Genomic DNA, 19,754 nt, shown 5'->3' on the forward strand with positions numbered 1-19,754 from the left:
CTAATGGCATACATATTTTATATTATAAATTGTTATTTGTGGGATGACCTGAATTGGAAGAAATATATTTTTTTAAAATAAACTATTTGAGTAAGATACTAATAATAGCAAGTTGATTTTTTTTTAAAAAAAATTGAATTAACTGCACCGTACTTGAAATCGGCATTGTATATAAATTCAGTTGACTCTTACATAGTTATGTGAAAATCTATATTTAAAAAGTAATTTTATTTTGTGGCTTTCAGGCTTTTAAATGCAGATCAGAACTTTGCTTTTAGAAAGAAGCCTGGGCATGATTTCCTTTTTATCCAAAAGAATTAGTTTAAACTTGTCAAGATCTTTAGGAAGGGAATTCTGCATGAATTTTGCTATCAGAAAAGTGTCCCATCAATTCCTAAGTAAGAAGAATGTAAGACTATTTTACTCATGTTCACACCTGTCTAGGTCTTAAGTGTTCATATTATTATTAAACTTAAAAGCCACCCAACTCTCAAGGACTCTGCAGATCATAACAATCAAATAACTTTTAATAAAATTGATTTAAAAAAAATAAAAATACAGGATCATTCCTTGCATACGAATTGCTTCTGAAACTGACCATGAGTTGAACTCTCTTTTTAAACTTTTTAAACTTTACTAGACACAATGATGTAATTCATCCATAGACATGAACTATTCAGATTACCTTGGCAAGGTTCGCCATATGAGTTAATGTGAAACTATAATCTTAAATCTTAAGATTTTTTCTTCTGACAGCAAAATCTCATCTTATTGGCTAGTATCCAGGGGAAGATGACTTTGAAAATGCTTCATCTCCTACCATAACATGCAAGACAGGGACTGGCTGGGAGGGGAGGGGCAAGGAGAAGCCAGGCCAGATGCCCCTCCATGTGAGTGACATCGAGTTGGCCATGCCCACCCAATCACATGACCTTACCCACCTGGTCACATGACCCCCCCCAAGCCACTCATCCAGTCGCATGACTGCCAAGCCACTCCCACCCGGTCACATGACCACCGAGCCACTCCCACAAAACAGGCCACACCTACAGAATAGGTTCTAAAAAAATATAAAAATCCACCACTGAGTCTCGAAAGTACACACACAAACACAACAGACATTAACTTACATGGTATTGTAATTTAAAATGTTTAACCTTTACGATATCTCGTATAGATGGAATGCATAGCAATAGCAATAGCAGTTAGACTTATATACCGCTTCATAGGGCTTTCAGCCCTCTCTAAGAGGTTCACAGAGTCAGCATATCGCCCCCAACAACAATCCAGGTCCTCATTTCACCCACCTCGGAAGGATGGAAGGCTGAGTCAACCCTGAGCCGGTGAGATTTGAACAGCCGAACTGCTGAACTGCAGTCAGCTGAAGTAGTCTGCAGTGCTGCATTTAACCACTGTGTAGAGGTTTTTCTCTTTTAATCCTTACAAAAATCCTGAGAAACCAGGCTAAACAAAATATAGCTTGCCCACCTCCATAACAAAATCTGTTGCATCTCTAATTGGACAAAAATCCTTTACCAGGACAAGCTGAACTCATGAGTATTTAATTTCTCTGCTGATAATTTCCCACATGATAGAGCAGGTCATTTTTTTATTCCCATCTGAGATGCACAATTATTCAAGAGTTAAAGAAATTTTGAAAATGTAATTAAGCCACTGCACTTAACATTAAACAAAAGCACTTTATTTCTTTAATTAAGTTTAATTGCAGAAAGCTGCATACTTAGTTCAAAGAATAGACACAGAACTTTACTATTTTTTTAAAATGCCCCCGTACTTTATTGCTAAAGGAACTTTCAGAATTAAGTTCTGATGATACATTTATATACTTCTTGAAACTTAGAGGGACACTAAACCAAGTTCAAACAATTGCTGAAATATTGTTGATGTTCTTCAGGTTTTGTGTATTTGTCTATATTTGAAACCAAAGTATAACAGTTAACAGCTACTCAAAATAGCAATACAAATTTGGTTCGAAAAAATTAGACCCAAGCAAAGTATCAAGTTTAACATATTTAAAATGCAGGAATTGAAATAAAAGAATTCATATATATTTTTTTTTTGTAGTTGAAGCTCTTTTGAAATGCCCTTAACTAAATAAAATACACAGGTCTTTTTTAAGATGAAGATTTAGAGGGCCGTTTAGCATGAGGAAATCAGAGAAAGATTTCCTGGATAGGCTGGTTTATAAAGATAAGATAAATTTTATCTTAATGGAAAAAAACCCCACAGTTGCCAGAAACGCAGTTCTGAAAATCCAGCAATTCAATAAATATAAAACATTTGTTTTCTGTTGGTTTGGAACTGTTGTTGGTCCTACTGAGTTAGAAGAGTGGGATTGTCCATGGAGACAAACCAACAAATAAAAATCAACCCGTTTGAGAAGTCTGTTATACAATCTGTTCATAAAAAATGAAGCCCTTTGTTCATCCAGCCAATTATTTTTACAAACAGTAAGCATAAACATCATAATGCATCTGAGGTATTGGCACTGAATGTTAGGTACGCGTAAAATAGGTAAACACCAGCTCTCGTTTAATGGAATGTCTTAATTTTAGTCCACGTTGTTTTAAAAGGGGGACGATCGGCATCTTAGTCTTGCTTCTTAGCCTTCCGGTATTCCAATATAGTAGTGATGACCCAAATATTAAGAGCCATCATGACTACAAAACGGATCAGAACTAGGAAGAGGAGGAAAGAATACTCATTAGCAATTTTTACACACCTTAAAATAAACAAGCAAATGAATCTTAAACTAGGAAATAACTCTCAATAGCTTTCAAACTAAAACCGTGTTTCCCTGAAAATATGGACAGGGTATTGTTTTCTTTTGACGGGGGTCAGCTATAAAAGAGGAGCGAAAGTGGGGCGGAGTTTGCAGGAGGCCATTAGTTCGCTTAATTGGTTCGTGACCCTCCGAGGCTCCTTGCCAAGTTTTGCAGAGATCAGCCTGTCAGCTCTCCAAGCCAGATAAGGTCTGTGACTGTAAATCCTCCCTTGAAAGACTTGGCTGGATGTGAATGAGCAGAATTCACAGTCAATCTCCTGTCGATCTCCGGGTGAGCTTCAAGGTGCTACTAGTCACCCATAAAGCCCTTCATGGTAGTGGATCTGCGTACTTGAGAGACCGCCTTCTGCCAATTACCTCCCTGCGACCAATTAGATCTCATAGATTGGGCCTCCTCCGAATTCCATCTGCCAGCCAGTGCCGGCTGGCAACTACAAGGAGGAGGGCCTTTTCAGTAGTAGCTCCGACCCTTTGGAACGAGCTCCCCGTGGAGATTCGTACTCTCACCACCGTCCAGGCCTTCCGCACAGCCCTTAAGACCTAGCTAGCCCGTCAGGCCTGGGGACAAAGATAGCCGCCCCTCCCGAATGATGAATGAATGTTGCTCATTATTTTTACTTATGTGTGTCTACGTCACTGTTTGTATCCCCCTTCCCTGATTTTATGTGAGCCGCCCTGAGTCCCCTCAGGGAAAAGGGCGGCCTATAAATGTTAATAAACTATAAACTAAACAACAACTATAAACTATAATTAATAAAAGGGGTTTTTGTCGTGACAAGGAGTTTGCTTCACGCTCTCAGGAAGCCTCGGTCGGAACAGTAATTTCAGTTGCTTGAATTAGTGGCTTTTAACCTGGGACTTACCTGTACTGGTAGTTTATGGTTACCTAACAGACTCAGAAAGCCCTCTTGTCCCATAGAAGATTAAAGCAGGGTTATTCTGAATTTTTTTCTTACGTACCCACTTTTCCGAGAGCTGAGATACCGTTGACTGTTAACAATAGCCATAGCAGTTAGACTTATATACCGCTTCATAGGGCTTTCAGCCCTCTCTAAGCGGTTTACAGAGTCAGCATATTTGCCCCCAACAACAATCCGGGTCCTCATTTTACCCACCTCGGAAGGATGGAAGGCTGAGTCAACCCTGAGCCGGTGAGATTTGAACAGCCGAACTGCAGTCAGCTGAAGTAGCCTGCAGTGCTGCACTCTAACCACTGCACCACCTCGGCTCTTGCATCCTTTGCCAAAGTTATTTCTACCTTCCTCCACGCTTCCACGTTTTCTGCAGAATACATTTAAAATCCCTGCTAAAAGACTCCCCAATAATAATGTCACGTTACCTGTAGAATCCTTCGTCGTCATTAACGTTGTAAATATTCTTGCTTTAATTGGGAGAAAGCGAGAGATTTGGAAAGTTAGGGAATTTTTTAAATAAACGAGTTTCCTATTTTAGCTGACAATTCACTTCCATTCTCTTTCAATCCTGGCAAGTAAGATACGCAGAACTATTATCATGCCTGGTGAAGAATTCTTGTCAAGCATCTGCCTGAAATCTTCCATATATATTTTTTTTCCTTTTGGTATGCACTCACATGTTCCTCCCATAAGATTATCTTTCAACAAAAAATAGTATTTTTCAGGCACCTGTTTTCATTTTCTCAGCGGTTTTCGTAGGACTTAAACCTTATTTCAACAGGTTCCACCACAAATCCGCGAAGCCCTTATCCGCGGAGACATAAGCGCGAAGACTAATTCGCGCCGTTCAAAGCGCTAAGGAAAAACGCGACCCTACCGCAATGACATAATTGCGGAGGGCAAATCCGTGCATTCCCAAGCACTCAGTACCCTAAACCTAACCCTAACCCTAAATCTAACCCTAAACCTAACCCTAAACCTAACCCTAAAACAAACCCCTAAACCTAATCCTAACCCTTACCTTAATGGAAATCGGCTTTCTGCCATGGCGCCGTTTTAAAGCGCCCTTCTGTTGCCGCGCTGTTGTCACGGCGGTGATGACGCATGATGATGATGTCGCGGCTTTAGCGACGCGCTTATGTCTCCGCGGATAAGGGCTTCGCGGTTTTGTCGTGCCACGATTTCAACAAACTACATTTAACAGAAGCTCATAAATGTTAACTTTTAAATTCTTCCAATAATTTTAAATTTTGTTCTATTTGGTCTAGTGCCGTGATGGTGAACCCACAGGTGGCACCAGAGCCCTCTCTGCAGGCAGGCCAGCCATCATCCCAGCCCAGATTTACTGTGCATGTGCATGCCTCCTGCCGGCCAGCTGGTCTTCAGGTCTTTGCCGCGCATGCGCGGGGCACATGGGGGGACATGCACGTGAATGCATGGGGGACATGCATGGGGGGGGTGCTTGCATTGCATTTTAGGGCCTCACGCAGTGCCGTTTCGGCTTCCAGGTTGGTGCAGGCGGTCTTCCAGGACCAAAACGGGGCGCGGGGGAGCACGGTGTGTGTGTGTGTGCTTGCACATTGCATTATCAGTACGCAATGACAAAAAGGTTAGCTGTTGTGGCCTAGCAGGAGCCGTTGGAGCTGCAACCAGACTCCGACAGCGAGGGGCCCTATGAGTCAGCTCTGGAGGATGTGGAGGACCCTGGACAGGGTTCCGACTCCGAGTAGGGTGCAGAGAGACTGGTTGGCCACCAGGAGGTGCCTGAGCCTTGGACCAGTGGGGAGGAGACAAGGGAGTGTGTTCCTGACGTCAGCAGTGAGTTGTTCCTGAATGCCCAGCACCGAACAGCTAATAGGCGTCAGGAACAGTTGCGCAAGTACAGGAGGTAATTGCACTCAGCTGGTGGTAATTAGCCTCCTCTCCAGACTATAAAAAGGACTGCTTGTGCACACGCCCCTTTTGCAGAAGTCAACGCAGGAACTAATGTTGGAGAACATTATTGTGATCTTGGCAGGCTGGATTGCTGCCATGGCTTATCTGTGCCGGTTTGCTGCCCAAGCTTGTCTGTGCCGGTTTGCTGCCAAGGACCTGTCTGTCTGTTAATTAAATGTCGTAACTTATCTTCGGCTTGGAGTGTATGTTGGTGTGGGACGAGGGGGGTCAGAACAGTTAGCCGTCACTGGTCTAGTGGTTAAGGCATCAGGCAGAATATCAGGAGTTCTAGTCCTAGCTGAAGCACAAAACCAACTGAGTGACATCAGCCACTTTCTCTCAGACATAGGAGAGGGAATGGCAAACCGTTTCTCAAAAAAGCTTCAGGCAGTCTCTGAGAATTGGACACAATTGAACCGAAAGCGGGAGGGGGAGGGGGGAAGACGTATACTGAGAAATTCCACAAACATGTTGGTAGGATAGATATCGCTTACCTGCACAGGTGTATATGGCTAATCCCCAAGTTGTGGCACTCACTTGTTCAGAATCTCTAGTCTGCCAAAGACAACGGAGCTGAGCGAGTTTACTTGCGGCGCTGACCACTGTGCTCAGGTTCTGCAGAAAGGGAAGAATAGGAGTGCAAATGTTGGAGCAAAGATCACATTGAAAGGTGTCGGAGGTGTCCATCGCTCCATTCTTTTTTTTTGTAAGCAGGAACTGAATCACTGACACTGCCTGTCTTCCCATGTAAGAGCTGAGGTGGCGCAGTGGTTAGGGTGCAGTACTGCAGGCCACTTCAGCTGACTGTTATCTGCAGTTCAGCGGTTCTAATCTCACCGGCTCAAGGTTGACTCAGCCTTCCATCCTTCCGAGGTGGGTGAAATGAGGACCCAGACTGTTGGGGGCGATATGCTGACTCTGTAAACCGCTTAGAGAGGCCTGAAAGCCCTATGAAGCGGTAGATAAGTCGAACTGCTATTGCTATTGCTAAAACAGATTTCGCGTCCCAGGACCCAAAGGGCAGATTCAGCTTCAGATCCAACAAAGCTGCTGGTAGCTGGGAGGGAAGGTGACATAGAATGCTTGGATCTGCACTGATGCATTGAGCAATTCCTTGGCAAGTTATGAGATTTCTTTGACTTTAGACCAAGGGTCACCAACCTCAGGGACTATTAAATTCATCATTTTAAATCCTGCAGACTGCTAATATGATCTGCCAAATGACCAGCTAGGTGGGCGTGGCTAGATGGTCATGTGACTGAGTGGGTGTGGCCAAATTGATGTCACTCACATCGAGGGGCGCCTCGCCGGTCTCTACTTGCCCCTCCCCTCCCAATCACTCCTTGTTTGCCTGCTCGGGCTCCTTAGAGCAGTGGTCTCCAACCTTGGCAACTTTTAAGACTTGTGGACTTCAACTCCCAGAGTTCCTCAGCCAGCAAAGCTGGGAGTTGAAGTCCACAGGTCTTAAAGTTGCCAAGGTTGGAGACCACTGCCTTAGCCCCAACAGGAAGCAGCCACACCTACAGAAGAGGGTTCCAAATTTTTTTGAAACCCACCACTGGTCCTTGGATATGATTATTCTACACTATCATGCTCCTATTTATAAAACTCAGTGCCTCTGTGAAAGGTAAGGATGACTACTGCGTTTGTGGTGCAATCAGAACATTGTGTGCGTTGAAGTTGTTTTCACGCAAACCAAAGATGCCTTTTAAAAAACAAGTTTACATCCTATTCTTATGCATGCCAGTGCTGTGTGAGAGGTAATTTAAGGTGGTTCTGACAAGTGTCGTCGGCATCTTCATATCCGGTCACGTGGGCGGTAAGCCACTCCCATCCGATCACATGGGCGGCAAGCCACTCCCATCCGGTCACATGGGCGGCAAGCCACTCCCACAAAGGAGGCCACACCCACAGAATAGGTTCGAACAATTTTTGAAACCCACCACTGCTCCCCAGGGACAGAGAACTTGAGGCTCGAGGACTACCCTGGGCATGCCAATCACTGTTAAGAGCTACAACTGGCAAAAACTGGTGGTTAAGTATTTTAGATACATAAAATAATAAAATAAAAGAAACTTGACAAGAGTTTTAATTTTTTAAAAGAATTCCCCTATCAATTTAGGAATAAAATTCCTGTCCTTACCACTTTGCATTACTTCATCCCCTTGGCTCACGCAGATACCCAACCCAGCCCAGTCCCCAAAAGGATGTCTACTGTTAGGGTAGTGAGGGCGAACCTTTTTCTTACAGCGTGCCAAAATTGTACGCACGCATGTGTGGTATTGCGCGCGCCCGCGCGCCCACTCAATTTCCCCATCCACCTGCGAATGCGCCCCCCGCACATGCGGCCTCTTCCCAGGCTTTCCTCTGGAGGCTTCCCTAAAGCACTGGAGCTGACAGTTGGCGTGCCACTAAATATGGCTCCATGTGCCACCTGTGGCAGGCGTGCCATAGCTTCACCATCACAGCTCTAGGGTATTGTAAGGTACGGCCTTGTTTATTAATCATACTGATCAGTAGTGTAGTGAAATAGCATTTGATCACTCCCAAGGTTAGGCGATCATTTTAAGTTAACATATTTAGTCCTTCCTAACAGCTAAGAACTAGACAAACTTGAATTTTCTGACACATTATCTATCCTATCCATCAAATTTCCATGTTTTTAGACCAGTGTTTCTCAACCTTGGCGACTTTAAGTCCTGTGGACTTCAACTCCCAGAATCCCCCAGCCAGCACAGCTGTGCTGGCTGGGGGATTCTGGGAGTTGAAGTCCACAGGACTTAAAGTCGCCAAGGTTGAGAAACACTGTTTTAAACTATTTTGACCAGCCTGGCTTTACAACAAATCAAGCAGAAATTAAAGTGGTTTCAAGGTGTATATTATATCGCCCAGTGTACCCACAGAACTTTAAACTTTAATCCAACTTTAATGAAACGCTCTAACCTTTAACGAAACACCAAAATGACTGAAGGAAACAATTAGATCCTCTCTTTATTCTGGCCTCTTGAGCTTGAAGTAGCAAGCTGTTTTGTAAGCACGGCATACATTGGGGTCCCAAACCAGCCAGGATGTCACTTGCCCTCCTCTTTGCCTCCCTGCAGAGACCTATGATGGTCTCCTTTCCAACCACCTTTCCAATCAAGACAAAATGTAGAGGGACTCAATTTCAAGGGCTATGCCACATTGCTATGTGACGATGCATCTTAATTCAAGCGAAGGAAGGCAGAAGATACACAATGAGCTTCTGACACTTCATTTCCATGAAGTTGAGCCGAGGTGGCGCGGTGGTTAAATGCAGCACTGCAGGCTACTTCAGCTGACTGCAGTTCTGCAGTTCGGCTGTTCAAATCTCACCGGCTCAAAGGTTGACTCAACCTTCCATCCTTCCGAGGTGGGTAAAATGAGGACCCAGATTGTTGTTGGGGGCAATATGCTGACTCTGTAAAAACCGCTTAGAGAGGGCTGAAAGCCCTATGAAGCGGTACATGAGTCTAACTGCTAAGTTCCTGCCCCACACATTTCATGGCGGTTTCCCATTACATACCGTAGTATTTAGAAGGACTAATTATATAAGCATGTTCTTTCAACTCCTTACCATGCTCAAGTCCAATATCCATTCTTGCAGCGTTAGAGCATACCATCCTGCCACAAATCTTACCTTTCAGGTTAAGATACGTACTACGTATTAAATAATGCAGGTGAAGGTGAAAAGGATGCTTGGTAATCTGTGGCATAATCTGATTTTAATTGATGCAGTCACTTTATTGCACTCTTCTCCTTTCCTTATCTGCAATCCTTTTGATATTCCACTGATTTCAATCATCTTTAAGCTTCACATCTACATACATTATTCATCAGGAGATGACTGAACTAATCAGTCTAAAATTATTAATTAACAAATTGCTTTTATTTGTTCAGTCAAAATGCCCTCAGGATTCCCAAGAAAGCCACCCCCCCCAGCCCCCAGGAGCACTCTATAAGTCTCCTAAAGGCTATTCATACCCTTTTAAAAAAAATAGGCCCATTTTCACACAAAAAATGGGCCATTTTGGGGAGATTTGGGGAGTGCAAAAACTTTTTTTTAAATTTGCCTCTTCAAAATCTTGGTGCGTCTTATATTCTGGTGAGTCTTATACTCCTAAATATGGTATCTATTCACCTATACAAGCTGAGTTTCCAAAGCTTTCTTTACAAGCTTTCTTTACAAGCTTTCGACTCCAAAAATCTACCAGTCCCAGCTTGAAATGCCCACAGTTAACGGGGATAACAGATTTTGTAGCCTAACACCACAGCAGAGCCACTTTTTCTGTTCCTCAATTAAAACCAGCCCCACTCTGTGAGAATTTCTCACAAACTCCATCTACTCCAATAAAGAAACTTTAATTGTCAATGAAGCACATTAATCCACTAGAAAATGTTTGGGTAAGATCCTGGACATGTGAGCATCTAAAAAGAAACACGGAGGAAGGCTTAGTTCTAAATATGGAGAATGGAGGAACAACGGCCAGAAATGCAATATAAATGGGGAAGAACAAATCATACAGTGAAGGATACATGACTGTGTAAGGCAAAGCATGCTTCATTTTGCCATTGAAATGCAGAACAAGCAGGCAAAGAATGACATCTGAAAGAAAACAAAACAAAAACTCATTACTGCATGACTGAGAAAAACGAAAGAATGGGGGAATAATAAAGGAGGAACAAATCCTACCTTGCACAATCATGAGGGGATATTCTATATATGTTAGTGGAGGATGACGGTAGTAACTCATGTATCTCAGGCAAACAAGGAAACTGGAAAAGAAAGCGTAACTTTAATCGAAGGGGCCAGTTCAGACGCCCAGCCATCTTACAGCAAGCTTTATTATTCTTTCTCTTGATCCATGGGTCTCATTTCACACCGAATAATTCCTCCATTTTTAAACAAGTTATCGCAATATTCAGACCAAACCAATTGAGTTTACAGGCATCTCCAAACCAAAGGCACAAAGGCAGAATTTGATCTTCTGAAGGCAGTCAAACAAGAGGCATTGTATTTAATTATCTATCTATCTATCTATCTATCTATCTATCTATCTATCTATCTATCTATCCATCCATCCATCCATCCATCCATCCATCCATCCATCCATCCATCCATCCATCCATCTTTTAAACGTATATACCACCTAACCTCACTCTGAACAGTGACTCTGAGTTGCTTGCAATTAAAATCATAAATATTAACAACATTCAACATTTTTAAAAAGGCAGGAGAGAGAGAAGGAAGCAGGCCAAGAGCTGTCAAGTCAGGGACTGGGATCTTACCCAGTGGTTAAATTTATTTATTTTTAACTACTGGTTCTGTGGGTGGGGCTTGGTGGGCGTGGCAGGGGAAGGATACTGCAAAATCTCCATTCCTACCCCACTCCAGGGGAAGGATACTGCAAAATCTCCATTCCCATCCCACTCAAGGGGAAGGATACTGCAAAATCTCCATTCCCACTCCACTCCAGGGGAAGGATACTGCAAAATCTCCATTCCTACCCCACTCCAGGGGAAGGATACTGCAAAATCCCCATTCCCACCCCACTCCAGGGGAAGGATACTGCAAAATCTCCATTCCCATCCCACTCCAGGGGAAGGATACTGCAAAATCTCCATTCCTACCCCACTCCAGGGGAAGGATACTGCAAAATCTCCATTCCCACCCCACTCTAGGGGAAGGATACTGCAAAATCTCCATTCCCACCCCACTCCAGGGGAAGGATACTGCAAAATCTCCATTCCCACCCCACTCAAGGGGAAGGATACTGCAAAATCTCCATTCCCACTCCACTCAAGGGGAAGGTTACTGCAAATTCTCTATTCCCACCCCACTCTGGGGACAGCCAGATGTGATATTTGCTGGTTTTCCGAACTACTCAAAATTTCCGCTATTGATTCTTCAGAACCTGCTGAATTTCACTCCTGATCTTACCCAGATACGCTGCTGAAATTTAATTAGAAGGATAATTCTGCCGATTGTGATTTTTCACCAACTATGATATTACGGCCACGTGATAACAGGAAATAACAGCAGCCAAGAATGGGGAGACAGCTGGATTTCAGATGTTCGGAACTAGTGTCATGTTTGGAACGAAGCTGTACTTTTTTATACAAAACGCTTGGAGAGAAATTCAAATCTCTGCAGAGTTCTAGTTTACACTTGGGATTAGTTCACAAATAACAAGAAGGCCTCCTGGTTTCCTGTTAAAAGCTGTAGTACACTTTCGGCTGATGGTTTTTTCCCACCCCCCTCCTGGGATTAGCAGTAAATTCAAATGCACTTAAAAATATATGCAGCTCTAGGAGACAGTAGTTTTTGAGCTTGTGAGAACTTTCTCCCCACTTGCATGTAAGAACAGCCTGCCCTAGGAATACAGCTTTTAAAAAGGAATGATTGTTTAAAATATCAACTCAGCAAATATTGAAAATAAAGCATAAACTGCTTCTTTTTTGTGGCATCAGTCTCTCAAGAGAGCTATCCTGATCATTTTAATGCTAGGAATATATTAGAAAGGATAGAATAGAATTAATATAATATAATATAACATAATATATTATTATATTATAATATAATTATAGAGAGCCGAGGTGGCACAGTGGTTAAATGCAGTACTGCAGGCTACTTCACCTATCTGCAGTTCTGCAGTTCGGCTGTTCAAATCTCACCGGCTCAGGGTTGACTCAGCCTTCCATCCTTCCGAGGTGGGTGAAATGAGGACCCGGATTGTTGTTGGGGGCAATATGCTGACTCTGTAAACCGCTTAGAGAGGGCTGAAAGCCCTATGAAGCGGTATATAAGTCTAACTGCTATTGCTAACACCGCCATAATCATAGAAGCCAAGAGTAGAGATCCTATAGAACACCAAGGACATGGCAAAGGTGGTCATCTGCTCACAAAAAGTAGGACCTCGGCTTTTTCCAACCCAGGATCCTCAGGATGTACAATAATTTTCAACTAGCGAGGCCAATAATAATGCTGGCTGGGAATTATGGGAGATGCAATGCAAGGTATCTGGCAGGCACAGACGAGGGAATTTGCCAACCATTTGACGAGCATATATCAACCACTCAGGCGAGGATGGAGATTTAAAAAGGAGGACGCTAGCTGAGTCGGCAAAGTGTTCAAGGAAGAGATCAGAAAAAATGACTTGAGATTTTTCTGGTTCAAATCAGAATGTGAGGAGCCAAACCTCTCCCCCAAATTAAATGGCATGCAAAAGAGTTAAAACGCTTCTCTGACTTCCTGTGACACAGCGGTAAGCTCGAATTGGCTTTGTTTCCTTTGGGAGAGGCTTAAATGCCAATTCGGCAGAATCTCTGACTCATAAGCTTGTGTTGTAATATGGTTCCTTGTGTAGGTGTATGTCCTCCATGGCCTAGTTCACACTAGGGCCTGCAGAGTCACGCTGAATCACACAGGAGACAACTGGCTCCGAGAAAGCCATAACATCCTGATAGTGAATAACATAACATTCTGAGATGTGCCCTACCATTGACGCCCAGGATTTGACTATATATAGAGAGAACTTTCCTGAAGCAGTAGATTAGAAATTGTACTTTTACAGGCTGTTTTTAAGCACATGCTATTGCTCCTCCTGCCTTTGTCCTATCTCAATAAAAGGGGCTACCAGACCCCCAATCTGGGTCGCTCCATCCCGAGAAAGCTTGACTCCTGTCTTTTCTCAACATTGGCCTCATGGGCGAACAGCGGAAACTTCACAAGCTTGTAACGATATTATTATAAAACTGCAAAGAACAAAGAAGACAGAATAAAAAGCACTTTTTAATGGAAGGAACAGGCCACAACTGTCTGCCACTTTGCTATTTATTTTTTTTATAGATAGTTATTGATGAAGGGTAACAAGTCACTTGGGGATTGTAGAACTGTCACTATCAGCCCAATAAAATGCCATTTTTTCACTTCCATGGGGGGGAAGCTTCAGCATCACTATTCATGAAGTGCAACAGCTGAGTGAGAGAGGACTATTTGCAGCTTTAGATTCCCCCATGCTTTATTATTCTTACTGGGGATTTCAGAGCACTCGCTGGCTGGGGAATTCTGGGAGTTGAAGTCCAGACCTCTTCAAGTTGACAAGGTTGAGAAACACTGCTTTAGCCACTTGGCCTGGAAAAGGCTAGCCATCACTGCCTTTTATCATTCCAGACAAACGGTTGTCCTGATAAACAGTCTGAAAAACAACCTTACTGAGCCCAGAGAAAGAAATTGACACAGCTGAAGAATACCAGATTAGAAAAAGTTGCAAAACTCCACTTCGAAAGAGAAGTAAAACATTTCCTAAGAACTTCAATGTGGGGACTTGGAGTGGTTTGGCTTGGAACCTCAAGTATCGGAGACAGAAAAAAATGTTACTTGGCATCTTAAGGGAAATGCAGCCATGGGACAACATTATTATCTCATCAGAGACATCCTGAGCAAAAAGGTGCGAAGATATCCCTATTTGGACTTGCTTATAAAAACATTTGGTAAATCTATTCAACGAATGACAATAGGACTGAGAAGGTTTTGTTATTGGAGAGACATAGGCTGATAGATGGAAGAATACAATTTAAAATTAGCTAAATCTAATTACTCTTATTTGTAATAGATATAGCTGAATAACAATTGATATTGATAGTAATGTATATAATGTGGAGTTGATATGATAAATAATAATTGGATATGAGAAAGGAAGGTTGGAAATACTTTTGGACTATATACAAAGGTTATTAATCACAATAATTATCACTATTAAAAAATAAAATAAAATATATACAGTTAAATGTTAATTAATATGGGGAAAATGTTATGATATACGATATAACTACATAAAGAAGGGAGAATGATAATAAACTATACTGCATGGAAGATGGAATTTTTGGTATTAAATATTATGTTCAGCTAAAATAGGATATGAGGATTTGATGTTAATAGAGGATTTTACAAACAAGTAAATGAAAAGCATGTGGTTATGGATTAATTCTTTGGCACAGTTAAGGTTGAAGGATATTACCTTTTATTATATTTACAGGTAACCCTACCATTCAAAGCTACAGCAGCACTGAAAAAGTGACTTATGACATTTTTCCTCATGGCACTATCTCCACCGTCATCTGGTCAAAATTCGGATGCTTGGCAACCGATTCATATTTAAGGCGGTTGAAGTGTCCCCCAGGGTCATGGGATCACTTTTCGTGGCCTTCTTACAGCCAAAGGGGAATCGCGATTCACTTAGCCCTGTCGTTAACACCTGCAGGGATTCATTTAAGAACTGTGGCGAGAAAGGTCGTAAAACGGTGCAAAATCCGCTTAACAAATGTTTAGCCACAACTTCGATCATAAATTGAGGACTAACAGTATTTTACAAAGTGGGAAAGGGGTTTGGGGCTGAATTCGGAGTCCAGTTTTAGGCTTTCTAGATGTGCTTCCTTTCAGGGGGCATGGGCTGTCTGGTTGCAGCGGCCACAACTTTCTTCTCTCTGGCTTTTAAAAATCCAACCAAAAATGATGAGATGATTCTTCTTCTTCTTCAAAATCCAACCAAAGGATCACATCTTTCTTTCATCTTCTTTTTCTTCCTCTTCCTTCCTCCTCCTTCCTTCCTTCCTCCTTCCCTCCTTCCTTCCTTCCTCCCTCCTTCCTTCCTTCCTTCCCTCCCTCCCTCCTTCCTTCTTCCCTCCTTTCCTTCCTTCCCTCCCTCCCCCTTCCTCCTCCCTCCCTCCCTCCCTCCTTCTCCCTCCCTCCTCCGCCTCCCTCCTCCTCCTTCCTTCCTTCCCTCTCCTTCCTTCCCTCCCTCCCTCCTTCCTCCCTCCCTCCTTCCCTCCCTCCCTCCTTCCCTCCCTCCTCCTTCCTTCCCTCCTTCCTTCCTTCCTTCCTCCCTCCTTCCCTCCCTCCCTCCCTCCCTCCTTCCTTCCCTCCCTCCTCCTTCCCTCCTCCTTCCCTCCTTCCTTCCTTCCTTCCCTCCCTCCTTCCTTCCTTCCTTCCCTCCCTCCCTCCTCCTTCCCTCCTTCCTTCCTTCCTTCCCTCCCCTCCTTCCCTCCCTCCCTCCCTCCTTCCTTCCTTCCCTCCTTCCTTCCTTCCCTCCCTCCTCCCTCCTTCCTTCCCCTCCCTCCTTCCTTCCCTCCCTCCCTCCTTCCTTCCTTCCCTCCTTCCTTCCTTCCCTCCCTCCCTCCTTCCTCCCTCCCTCCCTCCCTCCTTCCCTCCCTCCTTCCCTCCCTCCTTCCCTCCCTCCTTCCCTCCCTCCTTCCCTCCTTCCCTCCTTCCTTCCTTCCCTCCCTCCCTCCCTCCTTCCCTCCCTCCCTCCCTCCTTCCTTCCCTCCTTCCTTCCTTCCTTCCCTCCTTCCTTCCTTCCCTCCTTCCTTCCTTCCTTCCTTCCTTCCCTCCTTCCTTCCTTCCCTCCTTCCTTCCTTCCTTCCCTCCTTCCTTCCTTCCCTCCTTCCTTCCTTCCTTCCTTCCTTCCTTCCTTCCTTACCCGGCGAGCTCCAGCACTAAACTTCCCAAGCTGACTCCTCGGGCGGACCGGGCGGCCACCAAAGCGGCTCCCTGGGGCAACTTGAGCACCAGGCAGGCCGCGATGGTGCTCCAGTTGGCCACGTCCAGCAAGAGCGAGCCCGGCTCCATCGCGTCCATCCCCGCGTCTTCTTCCCAGCCAAGGGAGCGCCGCCCCGGCCGAAGCTCAAAGCAGCCCGTTGGAAGAAGAAGACGCGGCGCCGCCCAGCGGAGTCGAAGGGAGGAGGAGGAGGGCGGGGAAAGGGTTAAAAAGATGGGAGGGGGGAAAGTAGGCTTGGTTGCCATGGTTACGGGGGAATTCCCACGAAGGATCTACTCCTAGCTTAGAATGTTTCCCAACCTTGGCAACTTGAAGATGTCCGGACTTCAACTCCCAGAATTCCCCAGTAACCATGGCAACCAAGCCTACTTTCCCCCCTCCCATCTTTTTAACCCTTTCCCCGCCCTCCTCCTCCTCCCTTCGACTCCGCTGGGCGGCGCCGCGTCTTCTTCTTCCAACGGGCTGCTTTGAGCTTCGGCCGGGGCGGCGCTCCCTTGGCTGGGAAGAATGCTGGCTGGGGAATTCTGGGAGTTGAAGTCCGGACATCTTCAAGTTGCCAAGGTTGGGAAACACTGGCTTAGATGACCAGGTTTGCCAGCCTCCATCAATTAAAAAAAAAGATTTAGGGGAATTTTTCTTCTCTTCCTCCATCTCACCCCTCCTTATTCTTATATGGTCAAGGCAGAGGCAGCTGTATTTTGCATATTATAATGTATAAATGTATAAATGTATAAATGTATAAATGTATAAATGTATAAATGTATAAATGTATAAATGTATAAATGTATAAATGTATAAATGTATAAATGTATAAATGTATAAATGTATAAATGTATAAATGTATAAATGTATAAATGTATAAATGTATAAATGTATAAATGTATAAATAATGTATTCATGTATCAGTGGTGGGTTTCAAATTTTTTTAGAACCTCTTCTGTAGGTGTGGCCTGCTTTGTGGGAGTGGCTTGCCAGCCATGTGACTGGGGTGGGAGTGGCTTGCCAGCCATGTGACTGGGTGGGAGTGGCTTGCCAGCCATGTGACTGGGTGGGCGTGGCCAACTTGTAAAATGTGGTGAAACTCACTTAACAACGCTCTTGTTTAGCAACCAAAATGTTGGCTCAGAAACTCTGGCATTGAAGCATGAGATAACAGATATAAGTATAAACATGATTATGAATACAGGAAATGGCTATGAATAAGTGGGGACAGTAGGACAGGGACGGTAAGCACGCCGGTGCGCCCCTTACAGGCCTCTTAGGAATGGGGTGAGGTCCACGGTAGACAGTCCACCGCCCACCGGTTCCACAGTCATTGGGATTTTATGAAAACTTAATGAAAATGTTTTTAAATAATGCTATGAATTTTTTTTTAAAGTCAATTAAATTTAAAAAAAGGAAAGTGCTTCAGTATTGGACAAAACCTCTACCGCCCACCATGAAAGTTGGAACGCCCACTGGTGGCCAGTAGGGACCAGGTTGACTACCACTGATGTAACCAGGTTGACTACCACTGATGTAACCACAGAGTCAGGTAGAGCATTCCAAAGCATTGACCACTCTGTTGCTGAAGTCGTATTTTCTGCCATCGAATTTGGAGCAGTTTAGCTTGAGTTTGTACTTATTGTGTGCTGTGGATTGTTCTGGCTGAAGCTGAAGTAACCAGTAGTAACCCATAGGCATTTTTTTTTAACCCTTCACACTTAAGTGCCAGGACAGGTTTTGGTCTGAGTTGCAAGTCCAAATTGTGCTTTCTTTAATTGGAGAGGATGGAGAGCTATTTTTTTTAAAAAGTTTGTTCCAATTTCCTGGCATCATTAGCTTAACTTAAATCTATCTGCAGCCCTCAGCCTTTTCCTTACGAGAGCAGCTTCATTTCCTGAAACCACCATCTGCGGCAATGAAGCCTTTTTATTATTTCCGGTGTGCTTATTGAGTATGCCCAGAAATCGCCTGCCACCTGGTGTCCTGCAGTATAACTTAGAATATAGAAGGACCTTAGAGGTCTTCTAGTCCAGCCCCCTGCTCAAGCAGGAGACCCTATACCATTTCAGACAAGTGGCTGTCCAGTCTCTTCTTAAAAACCTTCAGGATTTTAATGTCTGAAGGCAGCTTCTGTTCCACTGATGAATTGTCCTCACTGTTAGGAAGTTTCTCCTCAATTCCAGGTTACTTCTCTCCTTGATTAGTTTCCATCCGTTGTTTCTTGTCCTGCCCTCTGGGTGCTTTGGAAAATAAGTTGACCTCCTCCTCTTTGTGGCATCCTCTCAAATACTGGAATATTGCTATTTATGTATTTATGTATTTATGAATTTATGTATTTAGGTATTTAGGTATTTATGTATCTATGTATCTATGTATCTATGTATCTATGTATTATTTTTTATTTTTTATTTTTTATTTATTTATTATTTTTATTTTTTATTTTTTATTATTTATTATTTAATTTATTATTTATTTATTATTTATTTATTTATTATTTATTATTTATTTATTATTTATTTATTATTTATTTATTATTTATTTATTATTTATTTATTATTTATTTATTATTTATTTATTTATTATTTATTATTTATTTATTTATTTATTTATTTATTATTTATTATTTATTATTTATTATTTATTATTTATTTATTGTTTATTGTTTATTATTTATTATTTATTATTTATTATTTATTAATTTATTATTTATTATTTATTATTTATTATTTATTATTTATTATTTATTATTTATTATTTATTATTTATTATTATTTATTATTTATTGTTATTCTTTATTCTTTATTTTTTATTTTTTATTTGTTATTCGTTATTCGTTATTCGTTATTCGTTATTCTTTATTTTTATTTGTTATTATTTATTTATTTATTTATTTATTTATTTATTTATTTATTTATTATTTATTTATTTATTTATTTATTTATTTATTTGTCTTGTATGCCGCCCACTCCCGGAGGACTCCGGGCGGCTCACAAAAGACAAGGGAAAGAGTGGGAAACGAGACAAAGACAACATATTAAAAACAAAACCAACATTCACAATTTCCGTGGAGGTAGATGCTTCTCAGCCCCCCCCCCCCCCCAAGCCTGCTGGAACAGCCAGGACTTGGTGGCTTTGCGGAAGGCCGGGAGGGTAGTAAGGGTCCGGATCTCAACAGGGAGCTCGTTCCAGAGGGCCGGAGCTGCAACAGAGAAGGCTCTCCCCCGGGGAGTCGCCAGCCGACATTGGCTGGCAGATGGAATCCGGAGGAGACCCAACCTGTGCGATCTAATTGGTCTGAGAGAGGTAATCGGCAGGAGGCGGTCTCTCAGGTACCCAGGTCCGATGCCATGTAGGGCTTTATAGGTAGCAACCAGCACCTTGAAGCGGATTCAGAGACTAATAGGTAGCCAGTGCAGCTCGCGGAGGATAGGTGTAACGTGGGTGTACCTTGGTGCACCCACAATCGCTCGTGCGGCTGCATTCTGGACTAATTGGAGTCTTCGAACACTTTTCAAGGGCAGCCCCATGTAGAGCGATCAT

The 19,754-nt window shown here is 43.0% G+C and overlaps 1 protein-coding gene across 1 annotated transcript; it reads right to left on the reverse strand.

Annotated features, from left to right (window-relative positions):
- Positions 1-1,686: 1,686 nt before the first annotated feature.
- Positions 1,687-16,360, reverse strand: SLC66A3 (solute carrier family 66 member 3). The gene is made up of 7 exons (XM_087702744.1): positions 16,152-16,360; positions 10,367-10,449; positions 10,210-10,279; positions 9,251-9,308; positions 6,150-6,270; positions 4,146-4,187; positions 1,687-2,699 (listed from the first exon to the last, which is right to left on the reverse strand). The coding sequence occupies exons 1-7, from the start codon at positions 16,307-16,309 to the stop codon at positions 2,611-2,613; spliced, it is 621 nt and encodes a 206-aa protein (XP_087558870.1). The 5' UTR covers positions 16,310-16,360; the 3' UTR covers positions 1,687-2,610.
- Between the last annotated feature and the right edge of the window lie 3,394 nt (positions 16,361-19,754).

Source organism: Thamnophis sirtalis, unplaced genomic scaffold (genome assembly GCF_051295495.1).
Source record: "Thamnophis sirtalis isolate CommonGarterSnake01/CBP01778 unplaced genomic scaffold, rThaSir2_p1.2 scaffold_16, whole genome shotgun sequence".
Taxonomy (NCBI): Eukaryota; Metazoa; Chordata; class Lepidosauria; order Squamata; family Natricidae; genus Thamnophis; species Thamnophis sirtalis.

Excerpts from the sequence above, each read along its gene's own strand:
- SLC66A3 (XM_087702744.1), bottom strand. The coding sequence starts at position 16,309 with ATGGACGCGATGGAGCCGGGCTCGCTCTTGCTGGACGTGGCCAACTGG. Across the intron at positions 10,280-10,366 it reads TCCCCTCATGATTGTGCAAG|ATGTCATTCTTTGCCTGCTT; the intron begins GTAGGATTTGTT and ends GTTTTCTTTCAG. Across the intron at positions 4,188-6,149 it reads AGCCATATACACCTGTGCAG|CAAGAATATTTACAACGTTA; the intron begins GTAAGCGATATC and ends TCCCAATTAAAG.